This window comes from Lytechinus pictus, chromosome 15 (genome assembly GCF_037042905.1).
Source record: "Lytechinus pictus isolate F3 Inbred chromosome 15, Lp3.0, whole genome shotgun sequence".
In the NCBI taxonomy this organism is placed as follows: Eukaryota; Metazoa; Echinodermata; class Echinoidea; order Temnopleuroida; family Toxopneustidae; genus Lytechinus; species Lytechinus pictus.
This window is the reverse complement of record NC_087259.1, coordinates 10,603,625-10,629,668: the sequence shown is the minus strand read 5'-3', so window position 1 is coordinate 10,629,668 and position 26,044 is coordinate 10,603,625. Positions and strand designations below refer to the sequence as shown.

The following is a 26,044-nucleotide window of genomic DNA, read 5'->3' as shown; positions in this document are numbered from 1 at the left end:
CGTAAAGTGATTCAGTTACTTTGTGGAGGTTTTCCAAAAATCTGAGCTGGAGGCCCTACATTACCACACAAGGACATGGAAAATTACCACGGGTGTTACTGTGGTAACTTACATTCCTGTGGTATTCTGTGTGGTAAATATGGGTACCACCCAGAATTACCACATAACATTTTTGTAAGGGTGAGCAGGGGGCCCTACATGCTGCCAGTGCTTATAATAACATTTCAAAGGAAACCCTGAAATTTTTCTCTGAGAAGCATCATTACTTTTTTTTCCCTCCATATATTGCTGTGTTAAATTAAGTGTACCTTGGGACCTTTATGACTACTGCAGCAATTAAGCGACCGATTAGCTCCAACAGTTCAGTTGACTCCTGTCTGATCTAAAGGTTTGCAATATGTTTACAATAATAGTTGCAAGAGAAAAACAAATTAACGTAACGTGTATTCCCTTTAAGATTCATATTCTAAGAGTCAATTTAACATAAGGTTTAGCTGGTTAAGGTAGCATTAACTATTTTAAGACAAATCTTATTTGATCTTTTATTTTGTGTAAGTTGAATATGAATAGGGTTCTTCAATTTGGTTTAAAACTCAACTTAGTTCAGTTACTTTGACATTCTGCATCTGGGGTTTCATTTTGTGTAGGTTAATAAACGTCTTTCTGTAATAATATTTAAAACTAAACGTAGTGCTGTCGCTCTACCTGGGTCAAAAAATGAGAAGGATTTTTATGATGTTTCCAGTTTGCTGCTAGAAATGTATTATACCAACACTTGAATAGTAACTTGCACTTGAAGACAATAATTCAAGACAATATATTTAAAAGGGGGAGATGAAGATAAATGCTTCAGCTACCACTTGGAACAATGCACTCCTGTTCTAAAGGTTGTAGGCTACTGTATTAGTTCGAGGTACAATGTCATATGATTCCTTCTACCACTCTCTCTAATTGATTTGATTGTTTCTTTTGGCAGGGTCGTCCTGGTAAAGATGGAGGACGAGGCCAAGCTGGTCTTCCGGGTGAGAAAGGAGATCGTGGCTATGATGGTTTGCCAGGGCTACCCGGTGTGAAAGGAGCCTTTGTAAGTCATTTAGATTTTAGATTTAGATTAATAACCTAGTGTGAAAGGGCCTCTGCAAGTCATTTAGGTTAACTTATTACCATTTCACATTTCCAAAATATAACTTCTATTACAGGTAACAGACATTGTAGCATAAGTGATGTCACATTCGATCTTCAGTAAGTAATCAGTAATTTAGCCATGTTGATACAAAATAAAGATGCTAGTTGATTTGAATACAGAAAAATGAAACTGATGGGTATTTGCAAAAAAAGAAAATGTTGTCTGGAAGGCAAGCTCCAAAACTTTATCTTACCTTAAAGCTGACTTTAAAAAAAAAATCATAGTAAGAACAGCAATGAATAGGTAGTGTTTATGAAATATCAGCAGTAGAAGTCGTTAACATCACGTCTGTGGCTTGTATGAGTTCTTGTGTATGCCCTGTATTTGATATAACAGTGTTAAAAAAAAGCAAGAGAGTAAAAGGATGTCAGTTTATTGAATGAAATGATCGAGATTATTTGATGCGATTGTCAGATCTATTCAATACATCTATGTGAATTGGTTTCTTTTCATTTTTTTTTCTCATCAGTAGGTTTGGGAGGATGCAGTATCATTGAGTTTAGAGAGGGCTGGGTGGAAGAAGATCAAGAGGATAAGAGAACTCCGGAAGAATCTATGATATATAAATATTGTCCGTTCATCTAGCTTACTGATTATTTCATAAAAAAGTGGAAAGATTAAGAGCCCTTTCTCTTCTTTCTCTCTCTTTAGGGGCGATCCGGAGACACAGGACCTCAGGGAGATACAGGACCAAAAGGAAGAGACGTAAGATTTGTTTTCTTAAAGCTTGAGCAGATATTATTCCTGTATCATCATTCGATTTGATGAAATCAAATTGCAGTGTTTGGAGATGCAGAGTGCATATATAAAAGTTGATAATGATATCCAGTGCACTATTATAATATGCAGTATTACCTCTGTGGGGAATTTTCTTTGCCTCACTCCTTTCTAACCAGCATTGGTTGTGTAGTGTAATGAAAACTGTTTTATTTTCAGTTTCACTTATTCATACACTTATGGTGGCAGCGGCGGGATGGACCCCATGCAAATCAAATGAATTGTAACACAAACTATGGGAATGTTTCATGAGAGGATATTTCATTGAATTTCCCCAACACGTGTTATAAGCTACCGCAAATAAGTCAGTGAAAAATTACTGACATAACTTTTTATGAAATGTTCCCCTGAGCCGTAGATTCTACTGGTTATGTAATGGCAAATAGCTGTCAATTCGATTGACATAAAAATCTTAGATATGGTTTACATCATATGTGATTCACATCAAAATGAAGTTAGTGTGCCATTCAAGGATATGTCCATAAACAAGCTCAATATTTCAATGGGTTTTTCATTTCACTATTTCATTATGTTTATAATAACGAATTGAATTTTTAAAAAATGAATCGAATATTTGTTACTTTAATTTAAATTTTACAATTTTTGCTGGTTTGAGTTTAAATTAAGTGGAATACAACAATATAAAAAGTGAAGGCATTGCACTTACTTGAGAACATCTTGTCCAAATATGCAAGCAACCAAACAATTTTTTCATTTGTTTCTTTTTTATGAATTTAATGTAAATATTTTACTTATTTTCATTAATAAACTTTTGTTAAAGAAGCGCCATTCTTTTTTATTTCATTGACTCAGACTTATAGATTTACATTAGCATAATAGTAAACTTTGAGTGATTAATTATTATTGAGCAATTACCTACCGAATCTTTTTTACAAACCCAGTTCAAGTTTTCTTCTCTTTAATATGACCAAATGCAATCTCCCTTGTAATTTTACATGCTCTCTCTTGTGTCTTTGTTCCTTACAGGGAGAGGAAGGTCCTTATGGAGACCCAGGACCATCTGGTCCTCCTGGAATCCGAGGGGCACCTGGTATGAGGGGGCCATCTGGACCCCAGGGTATAGCTGTAAGTATCTGCTTTTCAACCATTGTTATTGCATGTTAACATTTGCCGTGAGTGCTATTCCTACATTATTGTCAATATACATCAGCTTACTGTGAACGGAATAGGGTATTTATAAATTATTAATTTTATGATTACGAACATAGAATCTGGTAGGGGCGCTGTCATAAACACCATGAGAGATTTCTACGAAAACAATGTACTATTGTAGAACTCAATCATCTACTTGAGTAATAATTGAATAAAATAATTAATGTGAGAAATTGTATTATTTATATAGAAAAAATGTGTGATGATGGATTAATTTCACTGATTTCTGGACGTAAAATTAAAACATATTATATGTTTATTATTTTCTTCATAACAGGGACTTGAAGGAGAACCAGGCGGACCTGGACCCAAAGGCCCTGTTGGTCTTCCAGGTGTCCCTGGAGGTCCTGGACCAATGGGCAAACCTGGATCTGTGGTAAGAAGACTAGGTCTTAACTTTTTAATTTATTTTAAAGGAAATGTTTTTCTCTTGTCTAGTAGACAAAAGTCATCTTTTGCTTTTGCATTGAATCATATATGTAGTGAAAACGACTGAGAATACCGCTGTTCTTGCAGCATACTTTTATCATGAATGATTTCTAAAACATATATATATATATAGCAATTCCTATTTAGATGAAAGTGCAGTCCAAAACCTCTTTCTTTTAATGTTTGGACGTTTTCTTGATCAGTGAAAGAATCTACATATTCATCTACTTCTTTTTCACATGTATTTAAACTTCTCTACCTCATTTGTAAATCATGATCCTTTCAATTGTGTAAACTTCTCTTGTAAAAAAAATCAGTCACTTGTGTTTGTCATAAAACATGGTAATCTAGCTATTTATTATTTATTTAAAATCAACAGTATCCTGATTTCTTTCCAATATCTCTTTCTCCCATATGTTATTGGCACAATTTAGGGTGCAATGGGCCCTCAGGGACAGAGTGGGCCACCTGGTGTCCAGGGTCCTATTGGAAAGCCTGGTATCCCTGGTGTTCCTGGAACTGACGGACCTGCTGTAAGTATCCTTTCTCTTTTGTATGCTTGCAATTCTTTCTTCATGATAGCTACCACTTGGTAAATGATAAACAGGGGCTGTAGGCACCTTTTTAAAAGTCAGAGCCACATCTGTACTGCGGGAACCAAGGAAATGGCTTCTCTGTGCCATGGATGTCATCACATTCCAAATAGACAAAATAATAAGGAATGCGAGCAGAACATGAAAAGATGCATTACACCTTTATAGTGGAGTTCTTGCCAAAAGATGTTGTACTGACTTTTTATATGTTGCATGAGCGTTGAATACCCTTTGACTTCAATTAAATCTTTTATCTGAATCCGATAATGTTTTAATATTAATTATCAATTAGTAATCTGTGCTTTCTTTTCTTTTTCTTTTATTTTCAGGGACACCCGGGACAAGATGGACAGTCTGGACCAAAGGGATCCATGGTAAGATTAAACGATGATAAATAGAGTATTATTATCATTATTATTTTTATTTGGCAAAAGAACAAAACAAAATACACTTACATATGACAATTGAAAGAATGCATTCCCCTTGTAATGCCAGGGACAGAAAAAGTGAAATTAATACTTATGGCAATTGACTTCTGTCCAAGTTCCAAGGGAACAGTAACATAACAAGTAAAAACATGAAAATAGTTAAACATTGTATGACAGTGACAGTATTGGTCTAAGTCTAGTGCAAAAATGAATGTAGAACTCTGCTCTTCAAGTGCATTTAATGACGGACTCTGAACGTATAGGTAGTGAGATTGTTTTTGAAGGATTTAACTGAATTACATGAATGGGTTGTTCACGGGGAGACTTTTCCCGATGCTTGGACCAGTAAATTTGTATGTTTCTTTTCATTTTAGCAATCGAACTACAAAAGGGCTTTAAATCTTCAATGTTTTGAGTTATAGCTTATAGTACTTGAAATTTCATGTAGTGTCATGTTATTAAAGGTAATTGAAAAGACTGAGAGTGAAGTATTAATAAGACAGCCATAAAGACGAAGGGATCTTGAGTAAGTAATGTGATATTTTCCTTTATGCGAGTGTGTTTTCATGATTTTTCTCTATATTGTTTTCTATTCTAGGGTGCACCTGGTCCTATTGGTGTTCCAGGCTATACCGGTCCAATGGGAGTGAAGGGGGCTCGAGGAATCTCTGGAAGTACTGGTCAGAAGGGTGTCCCTGTAAGTACAGCCAAATTTCACCATAACATCAATTTCTCTCAATAAAATGTGTATGTAAAATGTGTGTGTGTATGTTATGTCTATTTATTTCTTGACCTTGTATATCACGCCCAGCTTGGTCTTGCACTGAGGGTTATAATCCATTTTCTTCGCTCCTTGCCCTTTATCTGTTTGGCTGAATTTTCAGAACTTCCTATTTCTTTCTCTCTCTCTCCCTCTCTCTTGATTACAGTAAAATTACTGTACACTTGTCAATCTGTAGTATAGCTTTCACGCTATTTGCCATTTTTCTGTATCTCATGCTATGTACCCCTGACACTACGCAGTTTTTCTGTCTCTGTCTCTTTCGATCACTCTCCTTTCACACCAATCCCTAGCTTTAATATTTCCTCCATCCTCATTTCTCAGTAAACTTATTGACCTCTCACTCACTCAGTAAATCTTTTTATGATCCATTTTTTTTCTGTAGGGTGGTGATGGTCTGCCAGGATTCAAGGGAGAACTTGGATTGAAAGGAGAAAGGGTAAGATGGTAATAACTATTGCACATGCTGACAAAGTCAAATTTGCATTGCTTTTAGGACTTCAGTCATAGGTTTGAAATAACGTCCACTCAGGCATGTTTTTTTTGTAAGATTTCTAGCAAGTGCAAAATCCAATACATCCATCATGGAAATAAACACTTAAAAAAGTTGCAAAATAAAAATGTAAATTAAAGATTTAAAACGAAGAGGAAAATTGCAATTATTACTTTGACATATGGTTAGGGAGGTCCACTTTCCACAAAGATATCCGTCCTTCATTTCCTACATAAAGAAAGTATGTATATATATATGTAGACAATAAAGCTATTTCTCTCTTTTTTGTTTCCAATACACTCTTAAAAAATAATGGTTGGAAAGAGGTAAATGACCCTTTCAGAGGGCTGAGGAGTAACAGGATGTTTAATAAGGGTAGAAAACACTGTCAATCCTTGGCCCTTTTGCACCCTTTTTATCTTTCCTGTTTTAAGAATGTATAAATCATTGGGATCAACACATTCATGAAATATGTTTTCTATAAATATAACACTTAAGATGAAGCTTCATGGATGTTTTGTTTTTCAATGATAGTGATTAGCACTATGAGAAATGGCACATGTGTATCTTCCTCAAGGAAATCTATTGGGATTACAGAAATCTCTTTGACATGGACAAAATATGACTTTGAAAATGCAAATAACACCCGTTCTTCCTATTAAATTAGAAAAAAAAATTTTACTTGAGTGAATATTTGACTAATGGAAGATTGAATTGCGCAGACTCTTTACAATATTGTTTTTGTCGGTTATCAAGCATTTAAGTATAAGGTAGTGTGAGAAATTAAAAATTTATGTCGTAGGCATGGTGGTTCAGTGGTAGAGTTCCTACCCCATGAAGGGTAGGTCATGGGTTCAATTCCTGCCGAGTCATTCCAAAAAGGCTTGCAAAAAGGGAACCTTCTGCCATCTTGAATTTAGATTCAGGAAGAGTGATAATAACATATACAGGAACCGCTGGAAGACCAGTTTGATAACTGAAGTGACTATTCTGGTATATTAAAACATGATTATTATTTTTGTTTTGGGGGTAGTGGTAGTACTTTTGGTATGTTCTCTTTTTTTTTACAGGGACAGCAAGGAGTTCCTGGACCTCGAGGATCTGAGGGAATCGCTGGACCAAAGGTATAGTTTATATTCTCAATCAAACTCTTAGGCCTGTATTCTGAAGTCAGGTTTAACTTAGACCATGGTCTAAGTCTGTGCTAAAATTATGGGGAGCCAAAAATTCTAACATTCTGTTTATAATGTACGTTTCTTATGTTTACTATTTTGTTTCCTTTCGCTTCCATAATGATGAAAAATAGTTCAAAATACTTCAGTTATCATTCCCAGACAATTTGAGTGTCATATGAGTGAATAAATTGGATGTGTACTGTTAGGGATTTGTGCCCCAATTGGCTCTCCATAGTTAAACCACAACTTTAAACCAGGGTTTAAATTAAACCTGAGTTCAGAATATGGGCCTTAGAAATCAAGATTACGATGATTGTGCCTAAGTAAATCTCTTCATACCACAGCTAAACTTTACTTTGATAAAATATGACTTAGAAGATGTAAAAAAACCGAGTGAATTGCATATTCTGGTCAGATATCATTTTCGATTACTTGTATATTTTATTATTGCTTTCTAAGAGCAAGTTCTTCTAAGCAGTATCCTGGTGAGCATTCTATGAGTTAATAATCAGAGATTGTCACTGACATTTGATATACATGTCATGAGCTACTGAAGTCCATGAGTTTGGTTGGCGCAAAATAAATTAGCCACACTGCATCAGGCGAATAGTGTAAGAAGAATTCTAGGCAATCATCTTTTTCATTTGATATTACTGCATCTTTTCAATGAGCAAATATTGATTTATCATCTGATACTTCCAATTAGTATATAAAGGATTGTGCAGAGTTCTAAATATCAATGTTTATTTTCATGGTAAACAAAGTTCTGAATAATAAATGTTCATTTTTTTCTCCATAGGGTGAACAAGGTATGCCTGGTGAAGCTGGACCTATCGGCACACATGGAGATCAGGTGAGTGTTGTATAGCCTCGCTCTCTATCCTTTTTTTCTCATTTTAATTCTATCATATCTTTCTCTTTCTTCTTCCTCTGGTGATCTGTTTTCCCCTTCTATATGTCCCTGACATATGTCATAGTAGCTAGGTCTGGAACAGTTTATCTCATAATCTAGACAAATATTGTTTGAAATTTATCTTAAATTATTAATTTAAAGCCACCCTCAATCGTACTATTCCATTGACATTTGCAGTTATAACAGAAAAGTAATGTAATTGTACTATAGCTGAAGTATAGGAATGTGTAAGTGTCATTATGAATCATATGCAATGTCTATGATTTTGATATTTTAAAGTAATGTTTAGACTTCTTATTCCTCACACCTTCCAGCCTAAATAATCAACCATCAGTATTGATTGAAGAAAACACATTGGAAACATGATTAATTGTTTTAAATTCACAAATTCTGTTTGAAAGAGTAAAGCATGATCCCATAATCATTGTACACACTTGCTATGACACCTTCTTATATCATTTTAGTATAGATACATTGTTGTGTTAGATTTGACATGTGAAACTGGTATTAATTTATATTTCCATTGTGAATGATTATTTCAGGGACCACCAGGCCCACCAGGCATTCCAGGTTACCCAGGAAACGTCGGTGATAAGGTAAGAACATGGAAGCAAGCTCTATGGGATCTTGATACAAGCTACTGAAATCCATGCATCTGATTGGCTGAGAGAATTGTCAATCAAAATTTCCTTTACTCAAACATATGTACTTGAACAAATTCACAAATTTATTTTAATATCAGGTTGGGTGTCACAATCCGCATATTTAAATAGTTTAAAACTTAAAATGAAATTATCGATGAATAACTCATAATGATCCATCAAAATGCAATTGGATATAATTTCCTGCAAAATCATCAGATTATTTGCAATACCACTTCTTCTGTTTAATTTTTTAATAAAAATCTTTTCGATACAAAATGTATATATCTGATAAAAATTGTATTTCAATATTTACATTGCAAATGTACAGTTCATTTGGATTATCATTTGTCATAATGGTTTGTAGTACAGATTTTCATGTTAATTGTCATATATGATATTGTGTACTTTCCTTGCAGGGAGAGTTGGGTCACAGTGGCAAGCGTGGAAGGACAGGAAGGAAAGGATCGAGGGTTAGTATTTATACACATATATAATATATATTACATATATATTATATATGTATGTGTTTCTTTGTATATAGATAATATTCATTTACAGCATAAGGAGGTATTATTACATTACATAGCTCAGAATCGAATATATTTTTTTCTCTGGATAGGGCTAACAGTGCATGAATCATGGATGAGTGACCATTACTGGAATCTCTTACAGAAAAGCCAATCAATATCATTTTTATTATTTGTGATGATCATTGTTATTTGAGCTGTGCAAAACGGCACAATATTGCGTATGAAGTTATGTATATTACCCTATATTGGTATTGCTTCAAAAATTGATTTGATTTAGAATTAATTTTTTTTCCTCATTCCTCATGATGCTAATGTTATTAAGTGATATTAATTTACCAATAGGTCGAAGTGTATAACATAATTTCTTGAAACAGCATAATTATAAAGGATTAGATTATTCAATACTTCTTTTCATGTTTCAACTGAGAGACCTAAACCTCTTTGTGTCAGCAAAGTAGAATCTGATGAGTGGGGTATTAATATATCCATATAAGTCCCACAGAAAATTTGATAATCTCATAATATTGAAGTATAAAAGGCTGATAATTTCACCACTTCATTATTTTTTCTCCTCATAGGGTCCATCTGGAATGAGGGGTCCAATTGGACCATCTGGTCCAATGGGTGGACCTGGAACTCGAGGTCCTCAGGGTATTCAGGGAGTTGCTGGTGAATATGTGAGTATGGTTTCATGTTATTAAATAATTTTTAGCTGATTTTTTTTTATTATGTTTCATATTATTTGTTTGACCAAATCATAAAGAATGTGATAAAATCAGATGATTGACACAGTTTTTTCCATCAGTAAAACAATATTTTGTATATTTATAATGCAAAAAAAAACGATAAATGGACTTAATTGTGTCTTTGTGGGGCCTCAGGTTTGATTCAAGCCTGTCAGTACTTTGTTCTGGTATTACTGATATATTTCAAAATTCAATGTCTTTGCCTATGAGCCTATTTCTTCTTTAGTAGTCTATAATCAACTTGGCCTTAATATGTAAAATTGTTAATTAACATCAAGTTATACTATAAATGCTACAAGCATCTGCAAAATGTGTCATTTGATCAGCTGAGACCTAATTCGTGTTATAATTGTTATGTGACACAAAAATTATCTCTGTCACAAACAGAACTTTGAAAAAATTGCATAGATTTAAGTACAAATTCAGATGCTTGGTAGAAGATCAATCTAGGAGTGAAATGAAATCCATATATTAATCTTGATGAAAGTACATGATTGCAGTAACTGTAACATCACTTAGGCTTTATTATGACTCCTTTCTTCAATACAGGGAGAGCAAGGAGAACGTGGACCCCCAGGACCAGTTGGAGACCAGGTGAAACAGCAGCATTACAAGTGTTTCTTTATTTTCATTCTTTATTATTAAGATTAATATAGTATTTACAATATTATTTACAATATAATATATAACAGTAATATTACATCAGAGATTAACTAACATGAATTTTAGATCCTCATCCATTGGAATATGACATTAATCAAGCCATATTAGTACATTTTGTGAACTGGGTATATCTCATAAAGTCCTAATGCAATTCACCAACAATGTCAAATCTGCAGTTTGACATTTGATGCGGTGATAATGCTGTGTTAGGTATATGATTTCAGAAGCTACACTTTTGCAACCATGTTTTCAGAATTGAGGAAACAAACTGGAATATATGTACCAGACGTAGCTACTATTAGGCCTATCTTTTTAATAATATTGGGTCAACTAGTGAGCGTCTCCATCCCACGTATTCAATAACTCATACATACACTGGAGAAAAAATTTATTATCAGTCCTAAAACTCTGGTACGAATTGCTCTTTCTGGTATGAGTGTCTCCGTCTCCAACTACATTTTCAAATGCAATAAAAATCCACTTCGTTAAGCACTTAGTGGTTTCAAGTTTGATATTTTACCATTAGTATCCCAGATTTGATTTATTGTAATTGGGCTTCATAGGAAGAGTTTAATTTAAAGATAAATACCAGTTGTGGTAATGACCTCAAATGAGTTCGAACAGAATCCAATAAAATTTTCACCCAAGTGTTTGTATGCGTGAATATAAAAAAAGTGCCAAATGACTCTGGAAGAAAATGTGTGATTGCTAATATATGAACAAAATTAGCACAAAATTCCATCAAATTTCGAGTATTTTTCGAAACAATATAAATACACTGTCCGACATATGCATTTCTGTATTAGTGATCATCAGTATTGTTGCTTTTGAGCTAAGATTTCATGATTTCACAAAGATAAGTTTACATTAATTTACCAGATCTAGATATATGATGATATTGTGACAATTAACCTTGATTTAGAAGACTTTCTCATGAAATAATTGTTTGCTGCAACTACTTTCTTTTACCTTTAAGCAGTAATAATGATAATAATTGTAACATATTTTGAATACTTCTTCCTTCCTGTGTAGGGGCCACCAGGAGCACAGGGACCTCGTGGATTCGCTGGAGGAAAAGGACCACCTGTGAGTATTTACTTGATATATTTGCTTTTGCTCAATTTGTTACTTAATCGTTCATCGCCATACATGTTTGTTCTTATTCGTACTTTTCCTCAATTTGTTGAATCTATCATTCATCACCATTTTCAGTGGAGTTCAATGTAATATGAAAGTGACTTGTATGTCATATTATCATGATTGGTTTTGAAAATTATTAATTATGAATAGGAAATGATTGATGTTGATTAGTTTCTGCTCTTTAACTGATTCTTCATTAGAAATATGAAATCAAATCATACAACTTCTACTTACATATATTTCATTGTATGTAAGTAATTTTGGGGTATGCATGACCAAACAAAAATTAAAGCCTGGTTTTCAATTTTTACATGTTCCAAACTGATACAAAAGTACAGTAAATCACTATATTTTATAGTGGAAAAGCTGTAGTATATCCTGGTTCAAACTTGTAAAGGCAATATAACTTCCTTGAAAAAAAATCTAAGAAAGAATTTGCCTTCTCAATTGAAAAAGATGGGTTTTCAATAATTTCTCAAATATTTCATCTGATTCTACCTACATTTTTAAAAGTGTTAGAAATAGGAAAATGGCAAAGACCACTGTAGCACAATTACTCATTTTCAATGAAACTCATATGATGGTGACTTAAAATATGTAGTTATCATTTGTTATTATGATGACCTTTGACCTTTGATCTACTCTTTCAGGGACCACCTGGTCAAGATGGTATGCCTGGATTCCCAGGATCTCGTGGAGAGTCTGTAAGTAGCACATTTTCTTTAAATTCTATTCATTTTTGTTTTCTCTTTCCTTCTATTTCCCCATTTTATTTTTTTACATGATGATTGTTTTCTTCCTTTTCTTCTCCTCTTCTTTTTCCCTTTTTTCTTCTTCTTCTTCATTTTCTCCTTTTTCTTCTTCTATTATTCTTCTTTCTCTTCTCCTTCCTTCTTCTTTTTCTTCTTCTTTTTTCTCCACCCCCTCCTTCCGCCCTCCTCCACCTCCTCCTTCTGCTTCTTCCCTTTCTTCTACTACAACTACTTCTTCCTTTGTCTTCATTTTCTCCTCCCCTTCTCATCTCCTGAGCTTATGACTATTAGAAAAATAGATTGTTTAAGTGCTTGAAAACAGTTTGCTTGTTTGTTACTGAGTGTCTTATTTCATAATTATGATATCACAATCGAATGTAATATGAGATATGCAAGTTAATGATATTTATGAGTCACTTCTTCATACGATAATTTTTTCAACTGTTACTTTTTAAGATGTTAATCACTGAGTTACAATTTGTGTCTTCTTTTGCAGGGACAGCTCATTCGGGTTTCTACATAGGATAATTGTTTTAATTAATACTTTTCGTTCAGTAGGAGTTTATTTCGCTATTGAAATTATTTGTTTTCTTTTCTTTAGGGTCTTGATGGAGAGGCTGGAACGCCAGGACCGGGTGGTGTAATTGGACCTCAGGTAAGGACAATTTGATATATTCATATACATTGGCCCGTAATCTAATTCAAGCTCTACGTAATGCCAAACATTTATTATATGAAATAGAAAATATATACATTTTTTTATTTGAAAGCATGAGACCTTGTTATGAATGAATCATGAGTTTGGATATAATGGCCATTCTACAAATTCTAGCTGGAGTAAAATAGTTTTCTAGTTGGAAAAACATGCAAGTATGCATTTCATTGAGAAGGTATTAAACTGATATGAGGATGCGTCATTGTGTAGCAGTTGTTACTCTCACCTTCAAATGGGAGAGTATAATGTTTGAATCACACAAGGCATTAATTCTCACTTTGCCACTCTCCACCAACAATTAATTGGATATCCAATAGGATGCAAACAACTATGTAGTATGCCTAGCAACTGAGATCTGAGCTCTTGTCGAAATGCTCCCCAGGGAGTGGAGAAAGTGCATTATTTGTGTGAGGACATGTCAGGATCCGATGAACCAGGTAATAATAATTATTCCTAAAGTACTGAGAAAACAACATATAAAGCGCTCAATAAATGTTGATTATTATTGTTATTATTATTATTATTTTGATTATGCTTGCTTTTGTTTGATAGGGTCCACCAGGAGAGCCAGGATCAACAGGACCCACAGGATTCCCTGGCCCTCCAGGTAGCCCTGGTGAGGCTGGTCTTCCTGGAAACGATGGACTTACAGGTCCACAGGTAAGACCAACTCTTTTCACTCTTCCCGTCTGCTAAGGTACACCAGGTGGATATTTCACAAAGAATTAAGTGTGGTTTAGAGTTACACTTATATCCTCAGTTGCACACAGTATAAAAGGCATCACTACTTTTGTCCAATCATGCTATGAGGACATGTGCAATAAGATTGCATGTTGCATATCATTTGCATGTCAGAATTAAAGTATGACGCTAAGTCACACTAAAATTTTTGTGAAATGCAAACCCTGCCACCCCCCCCCCAAAAAAAAAAAAAATATAGAAAGTAGTCAGCTCTGACAATTTCAGTGACATGGTTCTTTTTTTATTGGCTGAGAAGCACTGATCTCAGACTGTTTTTTTAATTTTTTTTTCGAGAGATGAGAAATAAACTGAACCTGAAAACTCAAGTTTACTCTTCAATGGAACCTTTACTGTAAACTTAAGGGATTTTCTTAGGAAAGGTGATATTTTTAGTCTGTATAATGAATTCGAAATATAAATGAATTATATAATTTGAGGAACAATGATAGAGGTCTCTGAAGATAATTGATTTTGAATGTCCAGTGGTTTACAAGCATTATTATACTATATATCATGCTTAGAACCATGATTTCACTGTATATTTCTGGCTTTATCACTGGTCACTGGTTCCGGGTCCACGTGATTCATAAGAGTGGCTGATAATAGTTTGGATATTTAAGTTTTAATTGGAAGGTTCTGTGTTCAACCATTATTGTGTTTATTTTTGAAATTGTGATTGGATTCATGATTTCACTTTACCTTTTTCATTTTATCACTGATCTTTTACAGGGTCCACCTGGTCCCGTTGGTCCACCTGGTCTCCAAGGGCCTGAAGGAACACGAGGTTTCTCAGGAGAACGTGGAATGAGAGGAGAACAGGTAAGATGCAGTCTGAAATTTTCACCAAAGGAGTATTTCATGAAGAGATCTGTCAGTGATTTATTGTTATAAGCCATGGAAATCATTGCATCTGATTGGCTAAGGGCTAATTAGTCAGTGAAAATTACTCACGAGACTCTTCATGAAGTACTCACCAGATACTATAGTTATGGTTATATGCATTAATTATTTAAGCTCCCTAGACTGTTGTGTAAAGCTATTAAGAAGCTTCTGACCTATCTTGTCAGCTCTTAGAGGGGAAGTCCTCCACAACAAATAGTTGATTTTGATATAAAGGGTACCATCGAACCAACATAATGCTGAAAATTCCGGGAAATCTGATGTAAATTAAGTTATGGCATTTCAAATTGTTGCTTATTATAAAAAAAACAGTTTTGTGTACAATACTGCGATATGCACATTATTAACCCTTTCCACGCGTACTTCGCACCAATTAATGCACACTCGGTGCCGTTCGAACTTCGCATTTCACACTCAACAAACAATGCATTGTTTCCCTACCTGAAAATAATTCAGTACAGATGGGTTCATGGTCCAGCGCACAAAGAGTTAAAAGCATTTTGGGCATTAATACTTCTTTTCATTCGAAGTTTAATTATCATTATTTTACTTGTTTCATATTTTTTAACTCTCTGTTTTGCAGGGTATTGAAGGAATGAAGGGAGAGGAGGGACCTCCTGGACCATCGGGACCACCGGTAAGTAAAAATTCAAATACTTGATCAGTTTAATTAATATGAGCATTGTTTAATTAATAAACACTCTTTAGAATCAATGTAATGTACATTATATCTGGCCATTTGCAATGGCATTTACTGCAACTCTTGTTGGATTATTTGGACATCCGGATTCATCCTATGCATTCATTACTTTGACATAAATCAAATTCCATAATTCAGCAAAGATTTTTTCCTGATTATCCAAGTGTAAACAATATACCACGTAAACATGGTATCTTATTATTTTGGAGAAAATATTGTTTCAAGGCATATACAACAGCTATTTGATTATGACAAGAAATTTCATTAATTTTGTAAGGGTTTTTTTTACTCACTAGGTATAGATGCATGTACCTATGATAGTTCAAACATTTGATATAAAATTAAATAGAAATATAGATTCATTTCACCAACATGTTTAATCAAGCTAAGTTAAACCTTTGTCTTCTAATCTTCACACTTCACAGGCAAATTTCATTCCAAATATTCCAAATATTGTGTAATTTTTTAATGCTATCTCACTAAAAAATGTTTATGGTTTTTTTTTGTGATTGTAGGGTGTTCAAGGTCAACTTGGACCCCCAGGACCACCAGGAGGTGTTGGTCTACCGGTAAGTGTACCCTTTTCTCTACTCTTTATTGTATGGTTAAACCTTCAGTTTCTTCTTTCAGGTTCTATATTAAATGTATGATTAATGTTTTACATGAAATATTACTTTCATTAACAAATTCAAGTTATTTGACCTTTTATGAATATTCATCTCCTAGAACTAATTACTTACAGTTTAAATGATCTGAAGGTTATTAGGAAGGTAAGCTGTCATTGTCAGGTTTCCTATGATATCAAATTCAGGACAATTCATTCTTGGATTAATTTATGATGTAAAGATATACCAGATTTTATTAAGTATATAAATTCAGTTTGTATTTAACTTTAACATATGAATATTCATTAGCTTACAAACCTAAATTTATGTTTAGTACGTCATAATTATAGCATAATTATGAAAATACATTAGCTTTCTGATGATTCTGCTATATTTCTGGTATTTGTTAAATTCAATTTCAATTCAAATTAATTCAAATGTATTCAAATTCAATCCAATTCAACCAACTGAATTATATTCTATTCATTTCAATTCTGATAGGGCCGACCAGGAGATCAAGGATCGATTGGACCTTCAGGAGAAAGGGGTGATGCTGTAAGTATTATTATATTAGTTGGTTATTAATTATGCAAATGATATTAAGAATTACATGTACAAAGTGCCTTTGGAGCAATTCTAGCACAGTTCTAGCCCACCCGAGGCATAACCAATGGAGTTTGGATGATTTCAAAGACAGCGAGTGTGTGTAATTATTCTAACGCAAGAACCAAATTATGTGTATTATATTTTTCATAGAATAGCGATGTGGATCATAGTATTCACTAAATCATCCTCATCTTAAAACCATAAGTGATTAATCAAACTAGTCATTACCATTAGTACCAGTCATTTGCACAGTTTCCTGTTAGCTCAAATTAGTATGAGAAGTATTAGTATAAGTGGTCAAATTATAATCATTATTTTTTTCTATGTAGCTAAAATTAAAGTTGGAATATGCAATAGCAACAAATGTTATGAATTTCTTCAGTACCATTTATTAAACTTCACTCGTATCACATGGCACTATGTCCTTGATCCAATTTCCCATATTTTTCTTTTTATTCTTTTGAATATATTCTTCCATTTGAATAAATGAATGGATTGATGAATATTAATGATATATCTTTTTATTTTGCAGGGAGAGGAGGGTCCTATGGGACCTGCTGGTCGAGATGGTCTGCCAGGTCCAAGAGTAAGTTTTCCATACTACCTGTTCATTTAGCAAGTTTTGATTGATTTTTCAGTTGTTTAAGACGTTTGTAACCAGTAAGAATTGTGAGTGGTTGAATTTCCAAGTGATTAGTGTACATTGAACTTGCTACAGAATTCTGTTGAATGCATGATTAGTGTATTTGATATTTATATTGATTTGTTCTCTGATTAATAATGAAGAAGATGATTTTGATTTTTTTTTTCTTGTTAATGAATCACTATTTTGCTTAGAAATCTTGAAACACTGAGCATGGATATTGGAACTGAAATTGATATCTGAAGTAAAAGCAACTCTAGGCATCTTTAAATTTGTTTACAACATGCTCCTTTGTTGAATGGTATTAATGTATGAATAATATCAACTGGTCTTGAGAGAAACATCAAATACATTGCCAGCAATAGGCTCATTTAAGACAGGTTGTCTTATACACATAATAATCATTTTATGCTATCCCATGTTATTTTAATGATCATAACCATTAAAGAAAAAAATAGAAATCTTGAATACATGATTTAAACATAGAATCAGCATAAAATCATTCTCTTGTCCAAACCAAACTACTGTTGTTTGATGAATTTGTCAGCATGAAATGGTCAAGCAATGATTTTCTTTTCCATACAGGGACCCCCAGGACCCATTGGTCAGCCGGGCCCACAGGGTCCTGAAGGAGAGAGGGGAGACAGTGGACCCATCGGAATCAAGGGAACAAAGGGAGAGCGAGGCGAAGGAGTGAGTCATCCTCCAAAACATTCTTCGAAAGTTTATTTTGTTTACTTATTGATCTTATCTCGCACCATTTAGTGGGATATGGTTATTTTTAGCTCTTATCAAATTAAATATTATTTTACATAGTAATATGAATTTACTATTAGCAAAGGTGCCATATCATATGCCAGCTAGTGAATGAGCTCAAACTTAATTGACTAAAGTTTGCATTCACTCAATAAGATATCCCATGTACCTTTACTCCAGGATCAGTTGGTATTTTGCAAGAATTTTATCATCATAATATATGATAGAGTCCTACTTATTTCTACTTATACTTCAAGCGTACATTATCCAATCAAAGTAGTTATAAAAATACAGAATATGATCTAAATTATGTTACAATCACACCAACAAAACAGACTCAATACCGACCAAAGTTATGTCATTGGAAATGACATAGTAGCTTTTGTCGGTCTGGAGTTCGTTTCACCAATGTGACTGTGCTATGGTGGCAGCGGTGGGATGAAATCCCAAGCAAGGATTTTCAAGTTGTTAATGGAAATCGATGTCCATAATTATGTTTCCATTTAGTACATGAGTCTAAACTGGTCCACTATAAATAACTAAAGCATAAACAAGTCCATTTAGGTGAATGGTTATATAGTTGGTACAGAAAGAAAAATCTGTGAAACTTTATCCGAATCCTGGTAACAAAGATAAATAAAGAGAGAATGAAATGGAACTTTAATTGCAATTTATGATGCTATTTTGAAGCTGAATTAATCAAAGTAAAAAGATCAATGTGAATTTAAATTATGCCAATGGATATATACTTCAAGACATCCGTAATATATTAACATGAATTATTTTTAATGATTTTTATCAGGTTTTTGTTAATGTTAACAAGCTTCTTCTTTTTAGGTTCATCCTCCAGGTATTTTAATTATCATATTTATTGTGTATGGAATAATATATTTGTCTAGTCAGCATCCTAATTATTTAAGCATATAAAGGAATATCAATTTGAACTTCATTTTGGGGGTTAAAATTCTAATTGTAGGTTACTAGTGTCAGTAAATAACATTAGCAGCTTTTTTGTCTTCTGAAAATTATGTGGTTTAAAGATCAACCATCCCAATGACTTCATGGCTTTTATTTAATTTTTCTTTAAAATCTATTCATCTCAAATGGAAAGTAAAAATCTAGAATAGGATATTCCAGCCTTAGGTGGACACTTGTCATTTCTTTGGAAAATTGTGATATATGATTTGAAATCTGAGTGGCATTAGTTTCTTGGAGTGAGACTTAATTACAGTAGATCATTAGGGCTGATCCAACCACCCGTGAATGTTGAAAAGATGAAAAGCAACCTACTAATTATGAACTTCTTTTCTTTTTAGGGTCCACCTGGTCCTCCAGGCGAAAGAGGACCCCTCGGAGAGTCAGGACCACCGGTAAGTAATTTATTCACTACCTTTATTCTCTTTCCATAACAATGCACAAAAATTAATTCCTGGCGGACTGTTTTATGAAGTTGTCACCTGTGACAAGTAGTCATTATCCGACATTCGCCATAGTATAACAGTCTGACACCTGTGCCTCTAAGCCAATTAAAAGCAAGAGAAGTGTTTACATCTAATGGATTGATCAGGTTTTCATGACTTATGAAATTATGAGATATGAGTAATGATTATTCAATCTTAAAAAAGATACATTTGTGGATATGGGAGGTCATGAAATGTATTAAATATACATCTAGGTTAATCATAATAATTTGGAGGTAGTTGTTGACTAAATATTTGAAAGTGTAGAGAGGTGTGCTAATGATAACTTTACCTGGTGAGCATAATTTCATCTTAGGAAGTTCATGCATAAAATGAGTTTGATTTGTATTCCGTTTTTGCAAGTGATATGAAAGTCTTTTTATCTGTTATGTTGTTTAGGGAGATGATGGAGAACAAGGTATCCCAGGACAGTCAGGACCCCGTGGACCGAAGGGAGAGGAAGGGTCAGCAGGAAACCCAGGTGCTCCAGGACCTATCGGTCTACAGGTAAAAACAGAATAATACAGTTCTCACTTACATATCTTATAAGAATATCCATCTATTTAGTTTGGTCTACAGATTTTTTTTCTATTTCTTAATAAGAATATCCATCTTACTAGTTATTTATCCACAGGCTCAATTTCTACAATTACCTTTCCTCAATTTCATTAATAATAATAGTAATAAATCTAATTTTACATAGCACTATATCTAACCTTATACATTTTGAACGATGAAACTTTGTAAGAAATACATAGATAAGCATTCTGACCATTTTACAATAGGAAACCTGTATAGTGTGTAATCATGACTTTATTTAATTTAAGATAAAGTTTATGTTGATATATATACCAGGTCCATGCTTCTATTCTGAACACATGTCAGGTCCATCACAAACATACAATGCATTAGCAGTATTATAATCATATTACACAGATATAACTTATTATACACAAGATATTCATTTTTTTTTTCTTAAAATTAATAAAGATCGCAGACAAGGAAGTCGCCTATCTCATTTAAGCTTTGATTGTATTCTACATTTCTGATTAATGTCATTGAAACTTTCAACAATAATATGTATTTCATCATTTCTCCTTTTATTTCCTTTGTAGGGTATGCCTGGTCCTTCAGGTAACAAGGGAGAAACAGGGGATTCCGGTCTAACCGTAAGTACTGCATTTCATCTTCTCGTAAACAGTCCTGTTTCAGTTTTAAATATATAAGTTGGAAAAAACCTTGTTCCCCTCCTTCAAATTCTTGCATAATCCCTCCACGTATGTTTGCCAGTTGTTAAGGGCTTCTATAAGCTCTATATTGATGGAACGATTGGAAGTGTTACAGGAAAACCTGCTTTTTTCTGTTCTGATGATTACATGTAGTTTTATGAAAATCAAATGAAACTTTATTTTAAACTAGTAAAAAAGCTTGCATTTTAGAGTCACATTTGATATTTTTTATTTGCCTTTCTTCCAGCATGAAAATCTGCTTATTTAGATTAAGTGTTGCTTTGGATTTATTGAAGATTCTGTGATGCATTCATGTTATTTCTTGTATCTTTGCAGGGAGCTCCAGGTCCACAGGGTGTCCCAGGTAAACGTGGATCTCCAGGAAGTCAGGTGAGTTTTCTCTTGTTGATCACATGATTTACCATGTGCCAAACCTTAAAAGCACGGCTGTGCTCTGCAGGTATGTAACTATGTGTAAAAGTTTTTCAATCAGAGGGGATTTTTAGTTATTAGTTACTCTATAGCTAACATTCCAAGCTTAAAGAGAATAGTTAACTTTGTATTTTAGGTATGCACAAGCCATGTAATTAAGTTTTTTGTTTGGTTCATAGCTGATGGGAAATAAATTGAATTTGTATCTCATGTTGATAACTCTAGGATTTGTTGTTATTGTTGTTTCATAAATAGATATTTTGAAGGCTGATAAATCTCATATTTTTGAAAAACTTTAATCCTCCTTATATCATTGATATGCTATCCTACAATTTTTGAAAGAAAGAAATAGCTCACATTCTTTATAACATTGCCAATAGGGGATAATTAGCATTCTTTGGATAATTGCAATCATTTTGCGGAATATCTTATGTACGTGTCTGACACATACGCTTTCACGTAAAATATTTGATGATTGTTTTGGTTTCAGGGTGTCGGAGGTGCACCAGGTCCTCGTGGAGACAACGGATCACCTGGATTGAAGGTAAGAATTCATATCAGTAGGGGATGTACCTTTCCATGCAGGTTGACAACTCTTCCTTGATGGCATTATGCTGTGGATTAGAATAAAAACTTACAGAAATGCTTTACTGGGAGATGAATCAAAGGCACAGAGAAGAATAAGAATTAATCAGTAGACCTAGCAGTTGCGATACCAGGAAAACTATTAGACTCATAGGAGAAAAACACAATAATAATTTATGGTGTTGAAGATACTAACGTCAACCTAACACACTTATGTCTCAGGACATATGCAAATTCGTTGACATCACCATTTTAATCGTCTTTTGTAACTCTTATATGACTTCAAATGTTGTCTAATTTGTGCAAAAGTTTTGTGCATCTGATTAATGCTACATACATCCCTCTGAAATTCATTGAGAATGTCTTCTAATGATGAATGGTAACAAGTCTACTAGTTCCATTTTTTTTTGGCTGGAAAATTTCAACAGACTTTGGAGTTCGATGATATTTATTATACCCATTCCTCAATGGCCCAAGTTTTTCCTAATGTTATAGTAATTTTAAATACCATATAAATTCCCTCCAATGATAAATGTATATCTCGTGGACCTTTAAGTATCCTTGTGAAACATATTTGGCATACGTTATTAGGAGCTCTGTTAATTTTCATATGGTTATGTGGTGTTCATTTATTCTTCTCTTTTTTCACTTTTCTAGGGAGACAAAGGAGACCCAGGTCCACCAGGAAGAACAGGCAGAGATGGACCAAGGGTAAGTTTCTGAATTCTTTACTCAAGATGGTCAAATAACCCCATCAGGGTATTATTCAAAAATCCTTTTTTCATGGAATTGAGTGTATAGTGTAATTTGTACCATCAAAAACGAGCTTCAGTTGGAGATTTATGGGAGTATTTCTTCCTTTTCCGAAATATTACCATTGGAAATGAAAATTCATCTGCAGTATTATGCAGGTACATGTCTTTCCATGGAGTTAAAAATTATCAGCCATTTGTAAAAGGAATTCAAATAATTCAAATATGTAACATGTTGATGGTGTTTGTGGGATATATGCCCATGATATACTCTAATATGTGTCATTTATCATGGCAGCGGTAGGATATATGTCTACGATTTTTTGCACCATAGGCCTACATGGATTACAAAAAATGAATTACTCAAAGGAAATCGTCTATTGAGTGAAAATTTACATTTTTGTGGCAGCGATGGGATATGAACGAAATCACCTGGGGAGTGTTTCATGAAGCAAATATCCAGTGATTTTCACTAATTTGTTCTGCACCAATCGGATGCAAGGATTTCAGTAGCTTGTAACAGTTGACAGTGAAAAATCACGATATGTTTCATGATATGCTCCTTGGAACTCATTTTGTTACCCATGGGTGGTTGACTATCCCTCAAGGTTAAGAATATACATTTTTAAAATGAAATTGTGTATGTGATATTTCAATATTTCCTATCTCTAATTTCATTTAGAACTTTACTGTCACTCAAAGAAATATAATTTTTTAATAAATATATGTATGTGATTGTTCAACATATCCTGGCTATTATTTTATTTCATAACTTTTGATTATTTCTTGTAGGGCTTCAAAGGTGATCCAGGACCAAAGGGCGAACCTGGTTCTACTGGTGTCCCCGGTAACCCAGGACCACGTGGTATTGAAGGACCAATGGGACCCAAAGGAAACCAGGTATGTGAAAACTTTCCTTCAAGTAACATAATATACATATTGAATCTGTGGTGTTTTTACAATATCATGATTTGTATGTACAGCATTTTTCCTGCTGTGTTTTTTCCTGTTGTGCAATTCATCTTCAAATCCTTGAAAACAAATTGTAGTTTTTATATCCCCATCTGATGTAACTTTATGCCTCCTCCTCCTGCTGTTGATGGGTGTTGAGTGCATCTTCCAAGAGATCGTCTAATCTCCTGTAGATAAGCAACATAGGAATTTTCCCATTGATATGCATGAAATGCTTACTATCATGTGTTTTGATCTAGAGTTATTGAATTTTCGAACAAATACCATTTGCTTCACATACTTATTTTCATTTTCTGATATTTTTTTCTTCTTGTTACAGGGTCCACTTGGATTCCCAGGAGAGCTTGGTCTGCCAGGACCAGAAGGAATACCCGTGAGTAGCTAAGACAAAATAAACTTGCATACGTGAAATGAAAAAAAAATTATGTTTCTTCCCAAAATGTCTTTGCTTAATATTTTTTCCAATGGAAGTTATGTAACTGCATGTTATTTTATATATTATTGCTTACATGTATATCTATGTAAATTATTCTTCTATTATGTAATCGTCACAATTAGTAATTCTTTCATTTATTTTTGTATTTCTATATATTCATTATGATTACTGTGTTTCATATATTTTCAATGAATGCAGAAACACCTGCAAAAAAAAAAACTCTGAAAGATGTAAAATTTCAGATTGTGATTTGGACATCTTACAAACAAATCTCTTGTTCTCACAAAGGAAAGGAAAGATGTTCACATGGCTCAAATAATTGTGCTAAATCAAACAGATTAATGGAGCAGCTTTTTCTTGCTATTGTGCTCATGCTCTCTCTCTCTCTCTCTCTCTCTCCCTCTTTCTATTGAATCTAATTGATGTTAATATTACATTATAGTATTTTTATTTACTATTTTTAAAGGAGTAGTATCAACGTTTATAGGAATGGTATATATTTCTCATTATTCTATTATTTTATCTATGTATTGTCCTGTTTGTCGTCCATTCAAGTAGGGTTTATATTTTGATGGGTTTTTTTTTTATTTTTATTTGTAGGGAGGTATTGGAGAGCCAGGAGCATCAGGATCAGATGGAGACCCAGGACCAATTGTAAGTCTTTTTTCTCATATGATGTGTAAAGCTTTGGTAACAGGTTAACAATGTGAATTACCTGAATATTATCAAGAATTCCAACCTTAAAAAGTATGTTAGCCATGGAATGATCGGCTCTCTGTGAAAATTTGATTTGGGAATTTTTTAGTTATCTAGCACCCACTCATGTTACTGTTTTTATTTCCTTATTTTAAAATGGCAATCTGAGCACTCCTTTTTTTTACAAATATGATAATATCAGAGACCTACAGACAAAGATTATATCTCAAGCCCATTCCATGCGTAAGAAGTACTAGATGTTTTATACCAAAAAGGGATAATTGACTAGATAAAGATTAAGTTAGAGAAAATATGTTTATGACCAATATTAGGCAGTTTGCAATGATAGTTTCATGGTACTAATAATAGTCATGAAAACTAGGCCTTTAATGAAGTTCACTGTAATGCTACCAATGCTGATAATGGAAGAGCCTTTTCAGTTTTTAATAAAATTTTCTTGTATTGCTATTTCTTTAGGGTCTACAAGGACTGCCAGGAGATGCAGGCAGACCAGGACCACGTGGAAGACCCGTAAGTCATTACTTTCCCTGCTTCGTGGATATATGTCCTTTTAGTTCTGCAAATTTGCATTTTTCCATATGAACTGATAAAATAAAATATCTAAGATTGCTTTCCAACAAGAAATGAAATACTGCATAACTTCAATTAACCAATTTAATAGTTATTTAGGATCTTGATATCAAGATCTGTTTAATAGTCTACCTTATTTAACTCTTTGCACGCTGAATTAATTTTGGAGGGATAATAATGTCAATCGTTTCCGTGTTATTTCTTTATTTCAAGATTTCGATATTGCACCATTGATACTTATTATTATGTAAATGTTTTTCAAGATCTATTGCCTTTTATTAGCTTATCTAATTAGAAGGTAGGGGAAAAAACTAATTATTACGATTGTTGAATTTAATTGTATGAATGTGCAAAATTGCAACATCAGCATGCAAAGGGTTAAAGAAAAATGTATCACTTCCTTCTTAATTACCAGTATTGTACTACTTTATTTCCAGTTCCTAAAGTTCTTAGGTTCTATAGGCATGTCTATTTTCTGCATTATAACTTACAACCAATAATGAAATTATATGGATTCCGTGATACCATAAAGTGTATGTAGGTAAACAATTAAAAAGAGAATTATGAAGCAATTTACTTTTTTAGAGAGATTGCAGTTCATAACAAGTACTGATAAGGTTCACCATCTGATATAAGTCAATAAATGTTTCATCACTTATAAGCACATGCATGCTCTGTAATTTTCCTTTGATACTGTGTGTGTGTATCAAATTACATTAGTTGTTTTTGTAAATACTATATATCTTTCTGTTCCAGGGCTGTCATGTGTACAAGCTATAATTATAGTGGCAACCCCTGCAAT

At 33.5% G+C, this 26,044-nt stretch overlaps 1 protein-coding gene across 2 annotated transcripts in view; it reads left to right on the top strand.

The window, feature by feature from the left end:
• The window catches only part of LOC129277741 (collagen alpha-1(V) chain-like), a 61,140-nt gene that overhangs the window by 20,843 nt on the left and 14,253 nt on the right, over nt 1-26,044 (top strand). For both annotated transcript variants that reach the window (XM_054913892.2, XM_054913891.2), the window contains exons 13-46: nt 977-1,084; nt 1,838-1,891; nt 2,951-3,049; nt 3,414-3,512; nt 4,000-4,098; nt 4,488-4,532; nt 5,185-5,283; nt 5,753-5,806; nt 6,931-6,984; nt 7,835-7,888; nt 8,491-8,544; nt 9,009-9,062; nt 9,701-9,799; nt 10,418-10,462; nt 11,564-11,617; nt 12,322-12,375; nt 13,025-13,078; nt 13,691-13,798; nt 14,609-14,698; nt 15,363-15,416; nt 15,995-16,048; nt 16,586-16,639; nt 17,223-17,276; nt 17,919-18,026; nt 19,406-19,459; nt 19,949-20,056; nt 20,665-20,718; nt 21,115-21,168; nt 21,701-21,754; nt 22,453-22,506; nt 23,340-23,447; nt 23,839-23,892; nt 24,556-24,609; nt 25,129-25,182. In XM_054913892.2, the coding sequence (XP_054769867.1) occupies nt 977-1,084; nt 1,838-1,891; nt 2,951-3,049; nt 3,414-3,512; nt 4,000-4,098; nt 4,488-4,532; nt 5,185-5,283; nt 5,753-5,806; nt 6,931-6,984; nt 7,835-7,888; nt 8,491-8,544; nt 9,009-9,062; nt 9,701-9,799; nt 10,418-10,462; nt 11,564-11,617; nt 12,322-12,375; nt 13,025-13,078; nt 13,691-13,798; nt 14,609-14,698; nt 15,363-15,416; nt 15,995-16,048; nt 16,586-16,639; nt 17,223-17,276; nt 17,919-18,026; nt 19,406-19,459; nt 19,949-20,056; nt 20,665-20,718; nt 21,115-21,168; nt 21,701-21,754; nt 22,453-22,506; nt 23,340-23,447; nt 23,839-23,892; nt 24,556-24,609; nt 25,129-25,182 (2,349 nt within the window). The remainder of the gene's footprint in view (nt 1-976; nt 1,085-1,837; nt 1,892-2,950; nt 3,050-3,413; nt 3,513-3,999; nt 4,099-4,487; nt 4,533-5,184; nt 5,284-5,752; nt 5,807-6,930; nt 6,985-7,834; nt 7,889-8,490; nt 8,545-9,008; nt 9,063-9,700; nt 9,800-10,417; nt 10,463-11,563; nt 11,618-12,321; nt 12,376-13,024; nt 13,079-13,690; nt 13,799-14,608; nt 14,699-15,362; nt 15,417-15,994; nt 16,049-16,585; nt 16,640-17,222; nt 17,277-17,918; nt 18,027-19,405; nt 19,460-19,948; nt 20,057-20,664; nt 20,719-21,114; nt 21,169-21,700; nt 21,755-22,452; nt 22,507-23,339; nt 23,448-23,838; nt 23,893-24,555; nt 24,610-25,128; nt 25,183-26,044) is intronic.